This window comes from Balaenoptera borealis (genome assembly GCF_965194805.1).
Source record: "Balaenoptera borealis genome assembly, chromosome: 3".
Classification (NCBI taxonomy): domain Eukaryota; kingdom Metazoa; phylum Chordata; class Mammalia; order Artiodactyla; family Balaenopteridae; genus Balaenoptera; species Balaenoptera borealis.
Window position 1 is genome coordinate 25,959,118 of NC_138866.1, and position 19,932 is coordinate 25,979,049.

The 19,932-nt window shown below is 50.3% G+C and overlaps 1 protein-coding gene and 1 long non-coding RNA gene across 9 annotated transcripts in view; one reads left to right on the plus strand and one right to left on the minus strand.

Annotated features, from left to right (window-relative positions):
• The window catches only part of LOC309626636, a 1,318,538-nt gene that overhangs the window by 297,326 nt on the left and 1,001,280 nt on the right, over positions 1-19,932 (plus strand). The gene's annotated exons all lie outside the window — the stretch shown is intronic.
• The window catches only part of ESRRB (estrogen related receptor beta), a 174,359-nt gene continuing 165,532 nt past the window's right edge, over positions 11,106-19,932 (minus strand). For all 8 annotated transcript variants that reach the window (XM_082387562.1, XM_082387561.1, XM_082387566.1 and 5 more), the window contains one exon: positions 11,106-14,854. In XM_082387562.1, the coding sequence (XP_082243688.1) occupies positions 14,610-14,854 (245 nt within the window). In that variant the 3' untranslated portion in view covers positions 11,106-14,609. The remainder of the gene's footprint in view (positions 14,855-19,932) is intronic.

Genomic DNA, 19,932 nt, shown 5'->3' on the forward strand with positions numbered 1-19,932 from the left:
GCAAAACAAAATATAAAAATAAAAAAAAAATTTTTTTTTTGGCCGCACCATGCGGCATGTAGGATCTTTGTTCCCTGACCAGGGATTGAACCCGTGTTCCCTGCATTGGAAGTGCAGAGTCTTAACCACTGGACAGCCAGGAAAGTCCCAATAAAAATTTTTTAAATGTCCAAGCACCATGAGAAAATGTTTCATAATCACACTTTGAGAAACACTGTCCTATAGGGAAGAACTAGAAAGTCCAAACTAGAGTTCCTTTTCAGGTCTGCTCCCAAGGTGGCCAGGTGACCTCCCTTCATCATTCTTATACCCAAATTCATTTAGCAAAGATGAAGTCCCTGACCTCCACTCTTGCTCAAGTTCTTTTCTTTCCAGCTACCTAAGGTTTCAGACATTCAACAGCACACTTGTTAAGGGCATCTTGTAAGACCAGCTCTATAAGCCCATGGAGGGCACTCAGTGCCTCCTTCCTTGTTGACTTGTTAAATGCTATTGGGCAGTGTTGGGTCAGGGGCAGTTGCTGAGGTTATGTGAACTGCTGACTTACCTGGCCTGACCTGTTGGAAGCATCATTTAGGTCACAGGTGCACCCATGTCTGGGCTCAGGCATAGAGGAATACCCTTGGTGAGAAGTGCCAAAAGACACTGGCATATATGGCATTCTCTCAGGGAGCCTCAGAGTTTTCTCAGAATTCTCCAAGGGATCCCCAGTTGCTGAACCGGCACCCTTTTCTCTCAGGAGCAGACAGTAAAGCTTAGCAAGATTACTCCCTGTTTCTCTATTAAAAGTCTCCCCAGCCGAGAGGCAGCTTTATTGACAATTCAATCTGTGCCATCTCCAGTCACTTTCTGATCCTGGATTCAGGATTCTAACAATTTATCATCAAGGTCACTGATTATAAGCACCAGACACTGACCCTGGAGAAAAAGGGATTTTATTGGAGCAACACTGGAGAGTTTGAAAAACTGAGGAGATGGACAATCTGACCTCTGGCAGGGCAGGAACCTGGGCAGCTGGGTAGCTGGACCCACAGTAGGTCCCTTGGGGGGCTGCCGACACGTGACCCTGTCCCAGAGTCTGATTGGCTGAGCTTGGATCCTGGCCCCACCCCTTGTTGGGGAGGGTAGTATGGTTGACAGCCTGGCCAGGACTATGTGGAAAGGGAATGGTGAAGTGGGGTGCTGTTATCATAAAGACAGAAATGGGTTGAGAAAACCACAGATGCCCATTGCTGAGTTGCACAAGGAATAACAGAATAAGAAAATAAGAAGGTAACTTGGGGTTCATTTACTCAACCCAACAAGTTAGGGATTAGGAAATCAAGACTCAGAGAGGTTAAATAACTTTTCCATGGCAAAGCCAGACCCCAAATCCAGGCAGGTTTCCTGACTGTCAGAGCACGGCTTCTTCTACTTCACACCCTACTGTGGACAAAGGAAGAAAATATGCAACAGTTAAGTCTCTGGGATCTTCTCATCACCCCCAGCAGGTGTGTTTCAGTTTGCTTATTCTGGGAGCATCTTTACTTTAATATTTTATTGCTCCATAAAAGAGGGTGGGACAAATGCCCCTGCAACACGCATGGAAGCCAACACCATCTGGTTGACCCCAGGCAAGGAAAGGACCAGTAGGGTCACATGAGACCACTACTGCCCAGGAAGGGGACATTGAAGAGGACAGCTGGCTCAGGTTGACTTCCTTCCCTCTCACCAACCCCAAGATACACATCTCCCCGCAGTTTCAAAAGACACCCCAAGGAAGATGAATTGGGTTGTTGACTCTGAGCAGAAGGGGACTGAGAGTCTGTGCCTCTTCCAAAAGCAAGGCACTGCCAGGTGCCCGCGTCTTGGAATGTGTTGGCTTCATTGCTCTGACAGCATGAAAGATGTTTGGTTTTGTTCCCAGCACTGTTATCATTTATCATCCTCTTATGAAAGCTGGCACCCTCTGCCTGTTCCCCCTTCCTTCCCTCTCTCTCCACCCCCATCTCCAATCCAACCTCCTCATTCTGCCACTGAGGGGAGCCCTCTCACATTTACCCCAGAGGAAATTCTCTCACATTTGTTCCCAGAAGTGTCCCAAGAGACACCCCAATTGAATTCAACTCATAAACATGTACTGAGTGGTTCCTCTGGGCAAAGTAATGTGCTTGGGGCTTTGGGTGGTAAAACATAAGACAAGTCCCTGACTTCAAGGACCTTGCATTCAGGCAAGGAAATAACATGATGTCCCAGGCAGCAGAACACAGACCTGTGCAGAGGGTGAAGGAGAAGAACCACATGTTTAGAAAGTCTGGGAAAGGCAGTACTGACTGTCTTTCAAAGAGCAGAGGCTATTGGGTGGAAGATGGCAGAAGACAGAAGACATGCATGAAGAGTGAATCAGGAGGGAAACAATGAAGACATCAATAGCTTCAGAACAGAACAGCTAAGAACACAAAGAAAGAGATGAAAGTCACAGCTGGAAGAGGAGCTATCAAGTTTGAGCTAGTTTGAAGGTGAAAGAGGAGGAGCCAGTGGAATGGGCAAGGTTGAAAGTACAAGACAGAGGAAATAATTGATGAAGCAAAGGCCCCAAAGGGGCTGGGGGGAGGGCTGGCTATGGAGGGAAGTCAGAACAGATTTCAAGAACAAAGGAAAGGAAGAAATTGGTGTGTGACCATGGGAGGAAACTTGGTGATAAAAGGAAGTGTGTTGCCTCCATCTTCTTAGTGAATCAGGAGGTGAGGTCACCTGCTAAAGGATGAGATTGGCTTGGGATCTTAAGAATACTGGAAATCAGACTATCCACTGGAGATAAAAATAAAAATATGAATATAAAATAAAAATTCTGGGCAATGAAAGAGTTGGCTAACATTAAGCCCCCTGCTGAGATTCAGTCTCACCCCAGGGCCTTTGCACATGCTGTTTTCACTATTTAGAATATACTTCCACTCACTCTGCACAGTTAACATTGTCTCATCTTTCAGAGCTTGGCTTTAATGTCATCTCTTCAGAGTGACCCTCCCCAATAATCCCACCTAAAGTAGCTTTCCTCCCCATCCCATAATTCTCCATCTCAGCTTCCTTATTCCTTTCTATCCCTCACACTTATAATTACTTTATTAGCTGCTGCTTCTTCTTTTTAAAAAAATCTGTCTAACCCAAGTAGCATGGAAGCCCCAGCGAAGCAGAGACCACAATTGTCTTTTTTACTGCTGGATCCTCAGTGTCTACCCATGTGTCAGATGCATAGCATGAACTCAACAAACAGTTGAGTAGAGGAATGAATATTGAAGACAGTGTGTTTGGAGTGGAGCTCACAGCAAAGCTGAGTGGTTTTCCCCAGGGTTGAGGACCACAGGCAGAGGCTAAGACGGGGTTGGGAATGCAGGACATTTATGGGTGGGGGTAAGTGGGGGGAACCTGTGAAAGATAAAGGGAAGGAAGTAAAGTTGTTGCATGTGGCCTGGAAGGCAGAACCGGGATGGGCTGGGATGCGTAGAAATGACAAGAAGGCAGAGGTGGGCTCAACCCATGACTTAGTGATTAGATATGTGCAGAAATGGAGTGGATCGTCCAGGCTGTAGCGTTGCCAGATTTAACAAGTAAAAATACAGGGCACCCAGTTAAATTTGGATTTCAGGTAAACGACAAAAATCTCATGCAATATTTTGGGCATGCTTATACTAGAAAATTATTCCTTATTTATCTGAAATTCAAATTTAACTGAGCATCTAGGATTTTACCTGGTAATCCTACCAGGCTAAGTTTTTGTCACTGAAGTTATACAAGCCGAGTCTGGAACACCACAGTGAAGACCAGGTATGGTGATTGGCTGAGATATCAGGTGATGGGCTTGAGTTTAAGAGCCCCACCCCCCCACCCCTAACCAGGTCTTCAATTTCCCCAGTTTTCCCGGGGCAGAGTGTTCAGACAAGGGGCATCCTCCCCGCTCACCCATAAGGATTTAGTTCACTGTCCCTGAGCCTGTCAGCTCCTTGTTTAGGGCTCTGTCCTTCTATCACCTGCAGCAGCATCCCACGACCGCATCCCCATCCAAGAGCAGCTAGCCTGGGGCGGGGGGTGGGCGGTGTGTGCAGGTGGCGAAGCTCATCCCTACTGCTGGAGATCCACCGACACCCCGACCCCATGCCCAGGGCTGGGCTCCCTCCCCCCACCCCCTTACCCAGCCCCTCTCCTGGGTGGGGAGCTGTCACCCACCCCTGTGCTGCTCCCGCGGCCTGCCATCACCACACGCACTCGATCAGGGGATCCGAGTGACTTACAGGGGCTCCTCTTCCCCAGGGTCTGTATTTGCATAGGGTGATGGATGCTAAGATGTCATCTAAACACATCTGCACTTTGCATTTTAAACAAAGCAATTTCCAGAGGAAGCTGGGGCAGCTTTGTCTCCTTCCAGGCACACTGCCTCTGAGTCAAATTCCCACTCTCTCTTTTTCTGTTGGCCAGCTTTTCACATCTGTCTCAGGTCCCTCTCCTCTACTGGCCTCCTACTCACTCCCCACACCCACCCCACCCTCATGGTAGTGATCCCAGTGTGGAGCAGGGGGTTACATGTGCCGTAGGATGAAGAGGACGTAGGACCTGGCCAGGGACAGGCAGGGATCTCCCATCCCCTCCTCTGTGCTGGACACTTGTACCCTCTCCCCATGTCCACTCTGCAGGAGAGCTGTGACTAAGAAAGCGACCTTAGGCAGAACCAGCCACCTACCAGACATGGTTTGAGGGACACAAAATACATGCCCCAGGCATCCCTGTCCACCTCCACCTCCCAGGGTACCCTACGATCCTCTGTGTTTTATCTGGGGACAGAAGATCCCTTCTATCTAAGCTCTGACCTCTGATAGCATATAACTGAGGCTTTTCCTCTTAATGAGTCTACACCTTTCATCCAGGGACCTTTAGGATGATGACAGAAATGTCATCACAGTATTGGCCCATGAGGCAAGGCTGAAAGTTTTCAAAGACAAGTGGGAAAGAATAAGGTATGGAGTTCCTGGAATTTTGTCCCCAGTAATGTGGTCTGAAGGCCAGCAACGTCACCCCAGCTACCTACCAGGGGCATGACTTTGGGTAAAGTCACTTAACTGGCACAGCAAGACCCCCTCCAGAGGCCCCTTTGCGATCATGCACATGAGCTACCTGGCGCCGAAGAAGGCTCCCTATCCAGCTGGAGATGTTGTGAGCTGACCCGGATGGGCAGCAAGCTGGCCCTGGCAGGGGTGCGAGCAGACATCTGCGGCTCGGGGTGGCTCCTGTGAGGCCACGTGGCCCCCTGCTGTGCGAGGAGATCCAGGAAAGGAACGGACACTTGCTGAGTGCCTACTATGTGCCTGGCCCTTAAATAAGTAGTCTGAAATATGGTGTGGTGGTTAAGAGAGGAGATTTTAATTGAACTCATACAGATCTGGATTCAAATTTGAGCTCTGTGACCTTATGCAAGTTGGTTAACCTTTCTGAGCTTTAGTCACCCATCAGACGAAGACAGCAGCATTCGTGTCAAACACTCATCATGAGGAACGAATGGGATAATACGTGTAAAGTGCCTGGGATGTAGCTGGGGTCCCACGAATATGTAACTTGTTAACATCTTTACAGGGTATGGTAAGCTCCATTGTGCAGATGGAAAGGGAGGTGCCTGGCCTTGGCCACACTGCCAGTGAGGGCAGAGCAGGGACTTCTGAGCCTAGGCCAGTCTGAACCTAAAACTTGTGCTTCATGACCATAGCCAGTCCATGGAGGACAGAAAGCTTGACCCACTATCTCTAGGTGGGAGAGATGGATCTGACTATGTCCCTTCCCTGTTTAAAACTCTGCCAGGCTTTCCCATTTGTTCTGGGATAGAGAGCAATGTCCTCAACAAGGCTGACCAATGCTTATGCAGTCTGGCCCCTCTGATTTCCAGCCTTCTCTCCTCTTCCACCCCTTTGCCACCGACCAACCAATCAAATGGTCATCTTCCAGTTTCTTGAGCAAGCCCGGAGCACATCATCCTCTGTGTGTGTGTGTCTCTCCTCTCTCTATTCTGGAAATTCTCTCCCCAAGGCTCACCTGGCTTCCTCCTCTCCTACAGGTCTCAGCCTCCACCTGCTCCCAAAAATGGTTACTTGCACAAACCCCACTCCCCCAAAGACCAGGTTGGTTGCCCTGTTACACATGCCCATATGTTGCTGAAAATCTCCTGGATAAGATGCCCTCATAAACCACTAGTTCGCCATCTATCTTCTCTGCTAAATCAGGAGCCCTCACCATACCCCCAGATCTAGCCCCATGCCAGGTGATGAATGAGTGAGTAAAGAGAGCAGGCCAAAGTGACTAGAATTAGCAAAGAATAAGAGGGCTTACTGAGAGGAGACAGCACATCCTGGATCGGAAAAGATTTGCCTTTCTGGGTGTTTCCCTAAAACAGCTGCCAGCCTTTGAGCCTGGAGGTGGGTTCCTGGATGGGCACGTCCTGGTTCTGTGGGACTACAGTCTGCATGGCAGAGCCTCAGGGCAGGTAAGGGGCAGCTCTCTGGGATTCCAGGTAGCATCTGTTCCTTTGGGGGCGAAGTGAATTTGCATCAGAGGCAAAATAAAATATATGAGGTGGTGAGGTTTTCAGTCTTCTTCCACTGCCCCCACCCCACGCCCTCTGCTCAAGAAGAGATTTTGCTTCCTGGATCAGCTTCTAGCTCCTCTTTAGCTTGTGCAGAAAAGTGGAAAGAAGCTGGAGAGGCTGAGCTGATCTAGGTAGCAAAGAGCCGAATCAGGGATAGGACAGCTGAGAAGGGGCGCCCAGAAGACTGAGTTAGGGGGAGCTGGGACAGTATGGAGATGCACAAGAGAGATTTCCAGGAGCAGGTGCTGCCTGGGAGAGAGAGATGAAAAAAGAGGTTCCTGATGAAGTTTTGCTGTACATTGATTATTTAACATCCCACTGGTGGTGTTAAGGGTATGCTAAGGGTAAGACTACAGTCACTTTTAGTTATTTTGTGGTTGCTGGACTGTTGTTTCTTTGGAAGGGACCAGCTGGGCATTGAATGTGGTATTGGGGCTTTACCTGGAACATGTATTTAACGAGGGGCCTTGAGAATGGGGTCTAGTGCAGTCTGTGTGGCTCATGGGTTGCTCCGGAGTCTTCTCTCCTTTATGCCAGCCCCTGTCCCAGCCTTGCTCCAAGCTTGACTGTAGGGCTTGTCATGTGCGTCTGTGGGAGGAAGTGACGGGAGGCTCTGGTGGTCCTTCTTCTCCTCAGGGGAGGTGGGGAGACTCTTCAGTACCCAACTGAGAGCCACAGTGCCCTCACTTTGACTTGAAAGAGCTGCCAATGGGATCTGTGCACAGATGGGCTGGGCATTTGGTCTGAGAACGGGGGGATGACTGCAGAAGTGAGACCAACTTCCTGGAAAAAGTAAGTTGGAAAAAAAAGTCTCCTGTAGAGAAGAAGGTTTGGCATCTGACCATCAGACACGGGATTTTGAAAGGCTAAGCCCCAGGTTCCCTGCCCATCCCAGGCCAGCTAGGGAAATGATCAGAAAAAAACCACAGATGGAGCTGAACATGTAGGGACAGTCATGGGAGGGCCACTTGAGGCCAAGAGAAGGAGGAGGAGGAGGAGGAGGAGGAGGAGGAGGAGGAGGTGGAGGCACCTTCATTCTCAGCACCTTAAACAGGGAGCACAGGGTTTGCCAGCAAGGCTCTCCACTTCTTCCAGACAGGAAGCCACAGGTGCGATCTTGCTTCCCCAAACCAAAAGTTAACATGTAAAAGGAAACTAGATCGGCCTGACTGCAGAGACTGCAGGACCGGACCCCTCTCTCCTCGCACCGCTAGGTTGAGTCTAAGTAGGAATCGTTCACATAGAGCGTGGGACGTCTGCCCCCGACAGATGTGTCGGGGTCAGAGCAAGACCAGGTGAGGCAGAGGTGGCATCTAGTGGTGGGAAGAGCTTGGTAAGGTGAGTTGACACCCCCAAATTCTGTTCCCTGGAACCCAGAGTGGAGGGTTTCCTTGATAATGCCCAGAATGTGTGTAAATCAGGGTTTTTCAACCTCAGCGCTGTTGACATTTGAGGTCAGATTATCCTTTGTTGTGGGGCCTGGCCTCCACCCACTAGATGCCAATAGCACCCCCGATGTGACAGCAAAAGATGTCTCCAGACGTTGCCAGTGTACCCCTGGGGACAAAGTCGTCCCCATTTGAGAACTTCTGGTCTAAATCAAGTCAAGCAGCTGTTCATGCCTCAGTCCAGCACCCCGCACTGTTTTTGAGAATCAAGGGTGAGGTTAGAGTTTAGGCTCATTTCTCACAACTGTCAAACAAGGATATAAAACAATAGTTGCTAAGCCCCTTCTGTTCCAAAAATCTGTGTTTCTAAGATGAATTCTACTTTACTGCCTTAGCAACGGCCGTTGTTGGCTGGATGTGAGAAGGAATTCACAGCCTCTGAAGATGGTCAGTGCTAACATCTGCTCTCTAGGGATGCCCTCTCATTCCCTGTTCCCAATTTAGCAGGCCCCACACCTGCTGTCTTCTTGGTGTCTCCTCTGGACTTTCAATAGTTTCTCAAACGTAACACAGTTGATTCCCCCCTCTGGCTCCCAGAGCTGCCTTCTCTGAGTCTTCCCACCTCAGTGGATGACAACCCTAGACTAGTTGTTGGGGCCAAAATCTTTGAAATCCCGTATGTCTCCTTTTTCCCCTCCCATTCCACATCCAATCTATCAGCAGATCCTGGTGGCTTCGAAATTGATCCAGGACTCAAGCACTTCTTAACCCCTGCTCTTCCCTGACCCCGGTCTAACCCACTGTCACCTTACCTGTGGTCTCCTAATTGGTCTTCCTGCTTCCATCCTTGTCCTTCTATGGCCTGTTATTAACACATCAGCCAAAGGCTCCCATTGAGACATGAGATCATAGGACTCCTTTATTCAAAATCTTCCACTTAAAGTGAAAGCCACACTTACTGTGGCCTCGAGGCCCCTTCTGATTTGCCCACTCTCCCTTGCGTTACCAATTCCACTTTAGCCACACTTGTTCCCTTGATGTTCACTGAAGACACCAGGCATACTCCTACCTCAGGGACTTTGTACGGCCTGATCCCTCTACTTGGAGACTTTTTCCTCCAGACACCCACATGACCCTCACTTTTTCAACTTACTGTTCAATGAAACATTCTCATTGAGGCTGCTCTGACCACTCTTTAAAAATGGTTTTTTAAATTAATTTATTTATTTGGCTGCGCCGGGTCTTAGCTGTGGCATGTGGAATCTTTAGTTGCAGCATGTGGAATCTTTAGTTGCAGCATGTGGAATCTTTAGTTGCAGCATGCTGGATCTAGTTCCCTAACCAGGGATTAAACCCGGGCCCCCTGCATTGGGAGCATGGAGTCTTAACCACTAGACCACCAGGGGAGTCCCTCCTTTTAAAATTATATCCCAACCCCCCATTCTTGATCCCCCGTATCCTGCTTTTTCCCCCTCATGGAACTTATCACATTCTAACAAACTATATAATCTGGTTATTTATTGTGCTCATTGTCTCTCTCTTTCTCCCACTAGACTGTGTGCTCCATGAAGATAGAGACTGTGCTTGTTCTCTTTACTGATATAGTCTCTCTGCCCAACAGTGCCTGGCACAGGGCAGACCCTCAGTAAATATTTGTTGAATGAATGATTGACCCTCAGTTGTGTTTTTTCCCCTTTCTTTGAAGCTTCAATTCTTTTGCTAACACGAAGGGGGGAATATTTGGAGAACGAATGAAGAGAGATAAAGAAATGGATGAGGGTTAAGTCTTTGAAAAAATGAGTTATTAGCTAGTCTGATCACAATTATCTAGATAAATCGAAGACATAGTACAGAAAATCCTAAAAGAGGTAGTCCAATAAAAATTTCTATTTTGATTGCATTATATGATGCTCTGGTTGACTCTTTCCTAATTATTTTTTCTTAAGGTAGTAGCATGAATACCAGCTGTGTGTTTGTGTACACACATGTACACATGCACCAGATGCAGGTGAATTGGGAATTTACCTAAAATAACCCACAGACCAGGTACTTTCATTCCCACAAACACTTTATGTATTAAATGCACAAGACTTGCTAGGTATTGAGTTCAAAGACTGCCATGTGGATCTTCTCTTCCAAGAGCTTCAGGAAACTTACAAAGAGCCCACTGAAAGTTGACCAGACCTTGAGTTGTCTAGGTGTGTGGGTTCTGTGGGCATCATGATTGGTTGGTCACCTCCTAGACTTTCAACCTAACCCTTTTTGTGTAGCAGCTAGACTGATGTGTGGGACTGATGCCACCCCAAGGTGGTCATAGTGGTCCATTAAGGGATAGGCACAAAAGCCATTGGGATTTAGAATGAAGCTCTCAGATATTTTCCATGGTTGTAGGAAGAGATTTTTTCTCTCTCCCCATGATGCTAAATAAAAATCTGGCAGCCTTCTTGCTACTATGAAAGAGGCTGGTTTGAGGACAAAGCATACAGACAGAAGAGGGCAGAACTGAGAGAAACACAGATGTAGAGCCAGAGCCCTACTGACTTTGTGAACCTCTGGATCAAACCCTGCCTGAAGCCTGCTCCACTTTTAGACTTCACATATATCCAAGGCAATAAGCCCAGTAAGCCTTATAAGCTGTGGTGTCTTTAACTTGCAACAAAAAAAATCCTGATATAGTCCTCTCGATTTCTTTCAGGCCCTCCCTTCTGCCTCTCACAGGTCCTTAGTGTGTCCTGGTACAATACGTGGGCTTTCTGCACTGTCTGCGTCATGTGCATGCATACGCAGATGCATTTCAAAATCCTAAGGCAATGAAATGTTTTTGGTTCACATATACCTGGTGCTCCATTTCTCTATTAATGAAAATAATAAAGGTCCTCATCATTAATATTAAAAGTCTGAAAAGAAGTAGAAGTGGTTCTCAGACCTGTATCACACTGCTCAAGTTACGTTCCTGAGTTTTGCTGCTGAATACACATTTTAATGCTCACTTGAATCCCCAGAGGACTCTGAGGCTGAGCTGGTTCTTGATGGTCTCTTCTAGCATCAGCCTGAGACCTGAGGGCAGTGCTGTCCAGGGGACAGCCAGCCAGCAAAGATAATGTGTGAAGAAATTCTCCAATAGGCTGTTCCTTATTTATTAGATTCCAGATACATGGGACCAGGATGGAAGCATCCTAGGGTGTTTGGGAGAACACATACAGAGGTGGAAGTAGGTACAGGTGGGTGATGCAATGAGGGACCGCCATTTTAAAAAATATATACATCTTAAGAAGCCATTCCAGCCATATTATCATTATTAGAAAATAAAACAATCTCCACATAGTGCTTTTCTTTGGTGCTCGTCCGTGGGCATGGGCCCCTCTGTCTTCTGGTCACAAGTTTGTCACTACTTCCCCTCGCCAGAACCCCCCTCCACCTTCACCAACTGCGCAGCGGGAGGGGAGAGTCTGGAGGGAAGGGAGGCCCCTGACACAGGGGTGGGTGCAGATTCTGGCTCCTCTAAGGCCCTGCCATGGCCTCCCACCCAACATCCTACTCTGGTCTTCCTACTCGGTTCTTAACTTGTGCCCTGGGAAATCACTGAAGTTTCCTCTATGCCCAAACTGGGAGCCACCATCAAGGTTCACATGAGACAAAACCAGTCTAGAATCTTTAGAAAGGGTGGGGACATGGGGACCAAACAAAACCCAGCCAATACCACCTTCTCCATGGTTGGATTTTTTTCATTTTATTTCTTGGTTCATTTCAATGACCTGTATCATAAGAGTACAACTGAGAAGGGCTATTTCCTCTTTACAGATTTTCCAGGAACAGCGGATTTGCGGGTAAACTTCAGTTTTGTTCTGTTTTGGGGGATGGGGTGTCCTGAACTCTCCTTGCTCCACCGTCTTCCACTAAGTCAGGGCCTCCCCTCTTCCCAGGGAGGTCCCAAAGCTGGCTAGACTTCCAACTAAGAAGTTGGCTCCTAAACTTTTTCTCTGAATGCCGATGGATCCATCAAGTACACACCAGGGCCTTTCCCATTGGACAGAATTCTCATCATTACTGATACATTTCCTGTTGCCACTGGAGTTTTTTAAGTGTAAAAGCAGCAGCAGCAGCAGAATCCACCTCATTAGCACCAAGCCATCAGGACCACCGCCCCCTCTTTGCTTTAAAGGGGCTCGGATGCCGGGACACTTGCAGATGTACGCGATCCGGCGAGGCAAAGCCGCCCTGTGTACAGAACACCCACCCACCACAAACCAGTTGCTGCACTGTTAGCCAGAGATGCTTTTTCTAGAAAAGATCGACTACAAAGGCCAGTTGTGCACAAGCCCCTGCCGCAGCTCACAGCTTGGGTCCTCACGCTTGAGCAATGACACTACAGAGAACGGGGTGATGAGGTACGACCCTCTGCCCCACCTCCTCGAGCACACAGCACAGTGAGGGGCTAGGGGAGGCTCCCGCAGAGCAGACCCCAAGTTCTCGCACCGTGCCATCTCCCTAGTCCAGACTTCATGGCATGGCCTCCAGTGGCTAAGTTAGGCCTGGGTTTTACCCCTGGTCCCTTAGAGGCACCTGTGCATCTGTCTGCCCAGGTTGGAGACTGCACAGAGAGCTAGGGCTGAAGCATCCCGGATCATTCCAATGCTGACTGACAAGTGACTGGCCGTCCCCACAGGCAAAAGGGGGGGGGCACACTTTGCTGGTCTGTGAAGTCTCTTGGAACCCCTGACATTTTCTTTGTGAAGGTATCTGAGAGCAGCTGCTAGGATTTAGCCAACCCTCCTGCCTAGGGTGACCTCAGCACGTCCCAGCAAAATTCAGAAGGAGCGGCGTCTGGGGGTGGAGAGGTGGAACCAGCAGTAGCTGCTTCCCTTGGAAAGCTGCGAGGTTGTGGAGGAGGGCACCTGGCCTCCTGGTCCTAGTGACGGGTGGGTGGGATCTGCCTGCCTCTCCAAGTGATGAGAGGTCGGGTTAGAATGTGTGTGGATTCCCCCAGGGATGTGCCCCAGGGGGGTGCTCTTATCCCTGCTTTAGAAGGCAGCTGATTGGAAGAGCTTCTCCATGATGCTCAAAACCCTTCATCCTCGGGAGATCCTCTGAGCGGCCCTCCGCCAACCCCGTGAGCACCGGACGGCATGTTCAAGGCTGCCCCTGACCTCCCACAAGTGGGTGAGAACAAACTTTCATAGCCACTCGCAGAAATGGGTGACCAACTGTCCCCATTTGGGCAGGACTGAGGCGTTTCCTGGGAAATGAACTTTCAGTGCCAGAACCGGTCCTGGGCGAACTGGGGTGGCTGTCACCTTCCACAGCAGCCTGGAGGACTGATGGGGGGCCGGAGTGGTTGTCCTGCCAGAAAGCTGGTCTTCTAAGTGCACCCAGGGAGCTACGCTACACCTCCTTAGTCCAAGGATGGCAGGAGCAACCCCTCCTGTGGCGCTGACTCACCCAGCCCTTGGAAAGCAGGGGAGGGGGCTTCGGTGTCCACTGCCCCTGGATACCAGGAAAGATCAGGCAGGCTGGTGGCCTCCACCGAGCCTCTGTCTTCAGGGTTCCCCCGCCTGCTCATCTCTGCTTCTGGGCCTTTCTGTGCTCCGCAAAGATTGGTTTGGGCCTCTCCCTATCCTGACCCGGTCCTCCCAGGGCTGCCAGAATCAAGTGCCCAGGGTGGCCTCAGACGGGGTCAGGCCCCTGCATATCCCTCACTTCCCAAGGCCTCCCTGCTCTGGACCCGCCCCGGGGAGTGGGAGAAGCCAGAAGAAGGGGCAGCACTGGGGAGTCTTGCCTGGGCCCTGCTCTTCTCGGAGCCAGCACCATTCCCACCTACGGGCCCTGAAGTCCTGGCTGGCTGAACCCACTGTGGGAGTGAGCTCTGAGGTAGGGCAGGAAGTAGCAGCAGGGCTCCTGGGGGAGAGAGGGGGAGGACAGGCCCTGGGGCCGCGGTGACAGGCAGGCGGGGACGCACCAAGGGGTGGGGCAACCAGGAAAACGCCTGAGTTCTGGCGGCTACTCTCCTGATGGTGAGCTGGGCCTGGGAGCTTAGAGGAAGGATGGAGGGAGGGAGCCGTCTGGACTGTGGCAGGCTTAGGGCCTCTTGAGGGACCCCACAGAACCCCAGAGTACGCAGCAACCCTGGAAGAAAGTAACTGCCCTCTGGGAAAGGGAAACCTCCAGAAGGTACCCCACTTGAGTATGCCAGAGTCCTGGGCGCTAAGCACTGCCCACCCAGGCCATGGACAGAGGACAGGGGGGTCGGGCATGGGGTTAGGAAATGTGTTATGTTAGTGCTGCCTCTTGGTGATTTGGCAGGGAGAGGGGGCACCTCCTCGGTGGTCTCCAGCCTCAGGGGAGTCAGCTCTGGCCCAGGCCTCAGCGTTGCCCGTGGCGGAGGAAAAACATACCAAAGAAAAAGCCAGTTACAGATGAGCCCCGCGCCCTGCCCTCCCGTCCCCGTTCCCTACCCCACAGCACCCAGGACTCCGCACACAGCCAGGAGGCGAGGAGCCCCTTCCTCTGGGACTGCTCGTGGCCATGATACAGGACTTGAATGTTGAGGCTGGTGGCTGTGGAGGTCTCCCCGTCGGTTTGTCTGTCCTTGGGTGGGAGTCGGTCCTTGTGCCAGGCCATCAGACCTTGGCCTCCAGCATCTCCAGGAAGAGTTTGTGCATGGGCACCTTGCCTTGCAGTTTGATGCTGTAGAAGTGCTGCACGGCCTTGGCAGCTGTCTGCCGAAGCAGGGGCAGCGTCAGCAGCAACTTGCCCGTCCTCCGCGGCTCCTCGTGGCGCTGGCTCAGCTCGTAGTCCTGCAGCGCCTCGTGCAGCAGGTCCTGCAGCTTCTGGACCGCCTCCAGATCCTCGATGTACATGGAATCTGTGGGCACAAGGCAGAGCATCAGCGGGCGTGGCCGGAGAGCACTGCCCTGGGCGTGGGGGCCACCCTGGGGTCCTTGATCTCTGCTTTGGAGCCTTCCAAATCCTTGCTTTACAGAGAGAGAAACCCAGGCTCAGACAGGTTAAGTTGCCGGTCTAAAGTCACAGAGGCCAATGACAGAGCTGTGGTTCACACCCAAGGAGAGATCTGTATCCATGGAGGACTTTTCTTGAGAACCCACCAAGAGGTGGCAGTGGAGACCCTGAAGGGCTTAAACACGAGCAGACCTGTCATTGTCCTGGAGGTGCCAGGTGGACTCTGGACCCAAACTGGTGGAATTGTAATCTTGAGTCCCTCACCTGCTAGCTCTGTGGCTTTAGGCAATTTATTTAATTTCTCTGTGCCTCATTGTCCTAATTTTTTTTTTATAAATTTTTATTTATTTATTTATGGCTGTGTTGGGTCTTTCATTTCTGTGCAAGGGCTTTCTCTAGTTGTGGCAAGTGGGGGCCACTCTTCATCGCGGTGCGCGGGCCTTTCACTATCGCGGCCTCTCCTGTTGCGGAGCACAGGCTCCAGATGTGCAGGCTCAGCAATTGTGGCTCACGGGCCCAGTTGCCCCGCGGCATGTGGGATCTTCCCAGACCAGGGCTCGAACCCGTGTCCCCTGCATTGGCAGGCAGATTCTCAACCACTACGCCACCAGGGAAGCCCCTGTCCTAATTTTTGAAAAGAGATAATAGCCATACCTACCTCAAGAGGTTAAATGAGTTAATATAGATCAAGGGCTTAAAACAGTACTTGTCACAGAATAAGTGCCCAGCTAGTGGTGTCATCACCACCACCACCACCATCATCATTAACACCATCACCATCATCATCTTATCACCATCATCATCACCTTCCTCATCATCATGATCTTCATCGCCATCGCCACCCTCATAACCATCATGACCGTGATGATCATCATCATGATTATTATTGTTACCGCTGCCACTAGGCACCAGCTCAAGTCTTCGGTGCATTCACTAACCTTACAAAATAGCTGTTACAGTTACATACACAGATAAAGGGGCTGAGCTCTGTGTCTGGGTGCCCTGTGGTGGGGGATATGGGGGGACTAAGATAGCATGGCTGGACACATGGGGCACAGTGACGGAAGATGCTCTTGGGAGTTCTATAGAATCCTGGGGAGGGCTTTGGACTCAGGCCATGAACTTCAAATGAAATTTACCTAAACCCCAGAGGGGCAGGGAGGTGCCTGCTGACAGCTGGGTCTGAGCAGAAGCAAAGTAGAACCCACTTCATGGCCTTGGGGCAAATAACCAGCCCTCTTCTGATGTGCTTTAAAGATATCCAGCCACCACCCTGAACTGCAGCCCCCAGGGCCTGCCAAAGGTGGGAGGGTAAGGGTGCATGTGAATCAAGGGAACTTGAAGCTCTGGGTGGGTTGTCAAGGAAGACTGGGAAAATTTCCTGAATTCTTCAAAAAAAGAAGGGCAATTCCTTTGCATGCTGGGTTGGTTTAGATACCAGATTGCCAAGGGCAGTTGTACCAACTGGCTAACCCCAGTAATTCCCTCTAACATTTTGGATCCATACTCAGCCCATGCCTCCAAGGGTCCTGTCTCTTTTTCTTAGGAGAATAGCAGTAGAATGAGGTGGATAAGACTCTGGAGTCTCAGATGCTGTGTGACTTTGGCCAAGTTACTTAGGCTCTCTGAGATTGTTTCCTGTCTGTGAAATGGAGCAAATGAGAGTGCCTACCTCACAGGGTAGTGGTGAGGGTTAAATGAACTAGCACGTCATCAGGCACTAATAAATGTTGTTACTATCATTACTGTGAAAACGCAGACTGCAGGAGACTGCTCTTGCAGGGCCGGCCCCATACCTAAGACTCCTCCACATTTTTCTGCTCCTTGTTACCAAGGCGGTGAGGACTCTTCCTTTGCCAGCTGGGGATGAAGCGTGGCTCCATTCCTACACTCTTGGCTGATTCCAGAGCGTGCAGCCAAGATGCACTGGTCCCTGTAAGGCTGGGACCCGGCCATCCAGATTCCTTGCCTCCTGCCAGTTTCCTCTCCCCACCACCCCACACTCCCCAAGGAGGCCAAAATTGGCAGCTGCCTTCGACCAAAAATGAAATAAAATAACATTGGAAGATTAATTCCTTTGCAATCCATCAGCGAGTCTGTATCGATGGCATTGATAAACTGTTAATTACAAAATCAATGGCTATGAATTTTTTCTGCCGTCAGGGAGCCTTGGAGAGGCCGGGAGGTGGGGTGAAAGACATCCAGCAGGCTCCGAGGGGGCGTGGTTTGGGGTCATAGCCTCTGACCCGCTACCGCCCACTCAGCCTCAGCAGTGGCACCCATGGTGGCCCTCGGGGCTGCCACCAGCACCACTCCAGTGATCTCCTAGCCCCTGTCTCTCCTCCAGCTAACACACTGTCTGCCTGGGTGACTTTCCTACCTCGCTGCTGAGGACAGGTCGCTCCTCCACAACCTTTCACGGCTGCCTCTACTGACCCTATTCCACCCCACTCCCTTCAGAGTCCTGGAGCCTCTGCTCTGATACCAACAGCTCTTCTAGCCTAACCTCCAAATAGGCCTGTTCTTTCTGTTTCCTGCCTGCATCTGATCACTCCACGACACAGCCAAGGCCTGAGGCATCACAAACTCCTCTTTTTCTCCTTGGAGCTCTTGAACCTGCACAGAGCTGCAGGATGGCCTGGTAAATGCCACTGGGGCAAGAAGTCCAGGTTCCCGGCACTTTGTCTCTCATGGCAAAGCACCTACTCAGGCAAAGCTTGATGCTAGCGGCAGCTCCTGCCGGGCTCCGTCGGTCCTCAGGTGTTTTGTATTTGTATGTGTGTATGTCTGTGGGTGCGCATGTGCATGCGTGCATGTCTGTATGTACTGAGATCTAAGGCCAGAGCAGCTGGCAGAGCTAAAGAGTCCTCTGAAAGCTTGGCGTTGAGGAGTGGGTGGAGGCGACAGCTGAGTGGCCTCCCACCTCCTCACGTTCCTCTCCTGGCCTGGGCAAGCGTGAGCTCCGGGTCTTGTGAGAAGTGGTCGGGAGAGTCCAACATCCAGGAGGTGCCCTCCAGGGTCTGGGCAGCCTTGCTGCATCTCGCTGTGCTTGCCCTGTGTCCTCTGATTTCACTGGTTCCCTCTCCTCCTCGGCCCACCCAAACCCCCAGCCCCTCTACAACCGCTGATGACAATGCTTCCCTTAGAATAGGAGAGCGCAGGGAACTGTGAGGGTGTGAAACTATTCTGCATGATATGTGATGATGGAGATTTGTCGTTGTGCATTTGTCAAAACTGATAGAACCAGACAACACAAAGAGTAAGCTCTGAAGGCAACTGTGGACTTTTGTTAATAATAATGTATCAGTATTGGCTCATTGGGCTTCCCTGCTGGCGCAGTGGTTAAGAATCCACCTGCCAATGCAGGGGACACGCGTTCGAGCCCTGGTCCAGGAAGATCGCACATGCCGTGGAGCAACTAAGCCCATGCACCACAACTACTGAAGCCCGCGCGCCTAGAGCCCGTTCTCCGCAACAAGAGAAGCCACCGCAGTGAGAAGCCCGCGCGTCACAACAAAGAGTAGCCTCCGCTTGCTGCAACTAGAGAAAGCCAGCGCGCAGCAACGAAGACCCAACGCAGCCAAAAATAAATAAATAAATAAATAAACAAACGAAACTTAAAAAAAAGCCATCAGATTAAAAAAAAATTGGCTCATTAATTGCAACAAATTACCACACTAACGCAAGATGTTAATAATAGGGGGAATTGTGCACAGGGGCTGGGGAATGAAGGTGGGATGGCGTATGGAACTCTATATACTATCTGCTCAGTTACTCTGTCAATCTGAAACTGTACTAAAAGCAAACCAACAGCATTAGCATTCTCTAACAGATTACATTACAATTTTGGAATCAAGGTGTGTGTAAATGGTCTCTACAGAAGTATGTAAAATGTTTAACTCTTATTTTGCATTAGTTTTTTAATAAAAGGGACTTGAACTAAAAAAAAAAAAGCTTCCTTCTGTCACATCCCCTGGAAGCAGAGCCTGAGATGGGGGTTCGGGTGCATGGGATTTGTGGCGAGTGTGCTTTCAGGAGAAAGGAAGGTGGGGAGGCGGGATAGGGCGAGGGTGGGGCAAGCACGGTAAGGATGCAGCCTGGCTTGTGCCTGATTCCACTCCAGGAGTCCAGCCTTTGGTTCCCCTGTGTGGGTCGGCTTTTGGCTGAAGGTGCGAAGGGGGCGGGGGGGTTGGTTGTGTAACCCTCCAAGCAAGGCAGGTGAGGGTAGGTCTCTGGCGAAGGGGGCAGTTGTGCGCTATCAGCAGCAAAATTCAGCAGCTGGAGCACGGATGCACTAACCCAGTAAAGGGGGTCTGAGGGGGGCAGTGACAGCATCCCCTGTATTCTCTGTGAAGCCATTTGTTAGGGGACCAACTGTCTCAGTTTTACAGGGACTGAGGTTTCCCAGGACATGGAACTTTCAGTAAAAGTGTGACAGCATTAAGCAAACTGGCTGGTTACCCTATTTGTACTGTCTCCATCTGGAGCCAGCTCTCCCTCTTCCATACACTGATAACACTTGTTTTCTCTAATATTAATAATAATGATAATAATGAATATTTATTGAACATTTCCTCTAGGCCAGGCACTGGGCTAAGCGCTTTATCTTCAATCATTTAAAAAAGTGCTTGGAGGAGGGATGGGGATGTCCCCACTTTACACACAGGACAGAGCTACGGAAGGTTGCCAACTTGCCCAAGGTCACACTGCTACTAAGTATCAGAGCTAGAATTTGAACTTGGGTCCAATTTGAACTTGACTGAGATTTGAGCAATTGACTACTGCATGCGCCCAGCAGCAGAATTATGTGTCTGCGTGCCTGACACTCTCTTTTTAGGATAGGGACCCTGCCTTTCTCCTTCTTCTGCAATCCCCACCACAACCCCTGCATCTGGCCTGGTACCTACAGAGTGTGGACACAGGTTACATTCAAGCTCACTCACCTGAGTTACCAATGCCCAGCCCCTCTCCCCAGATAGTCTA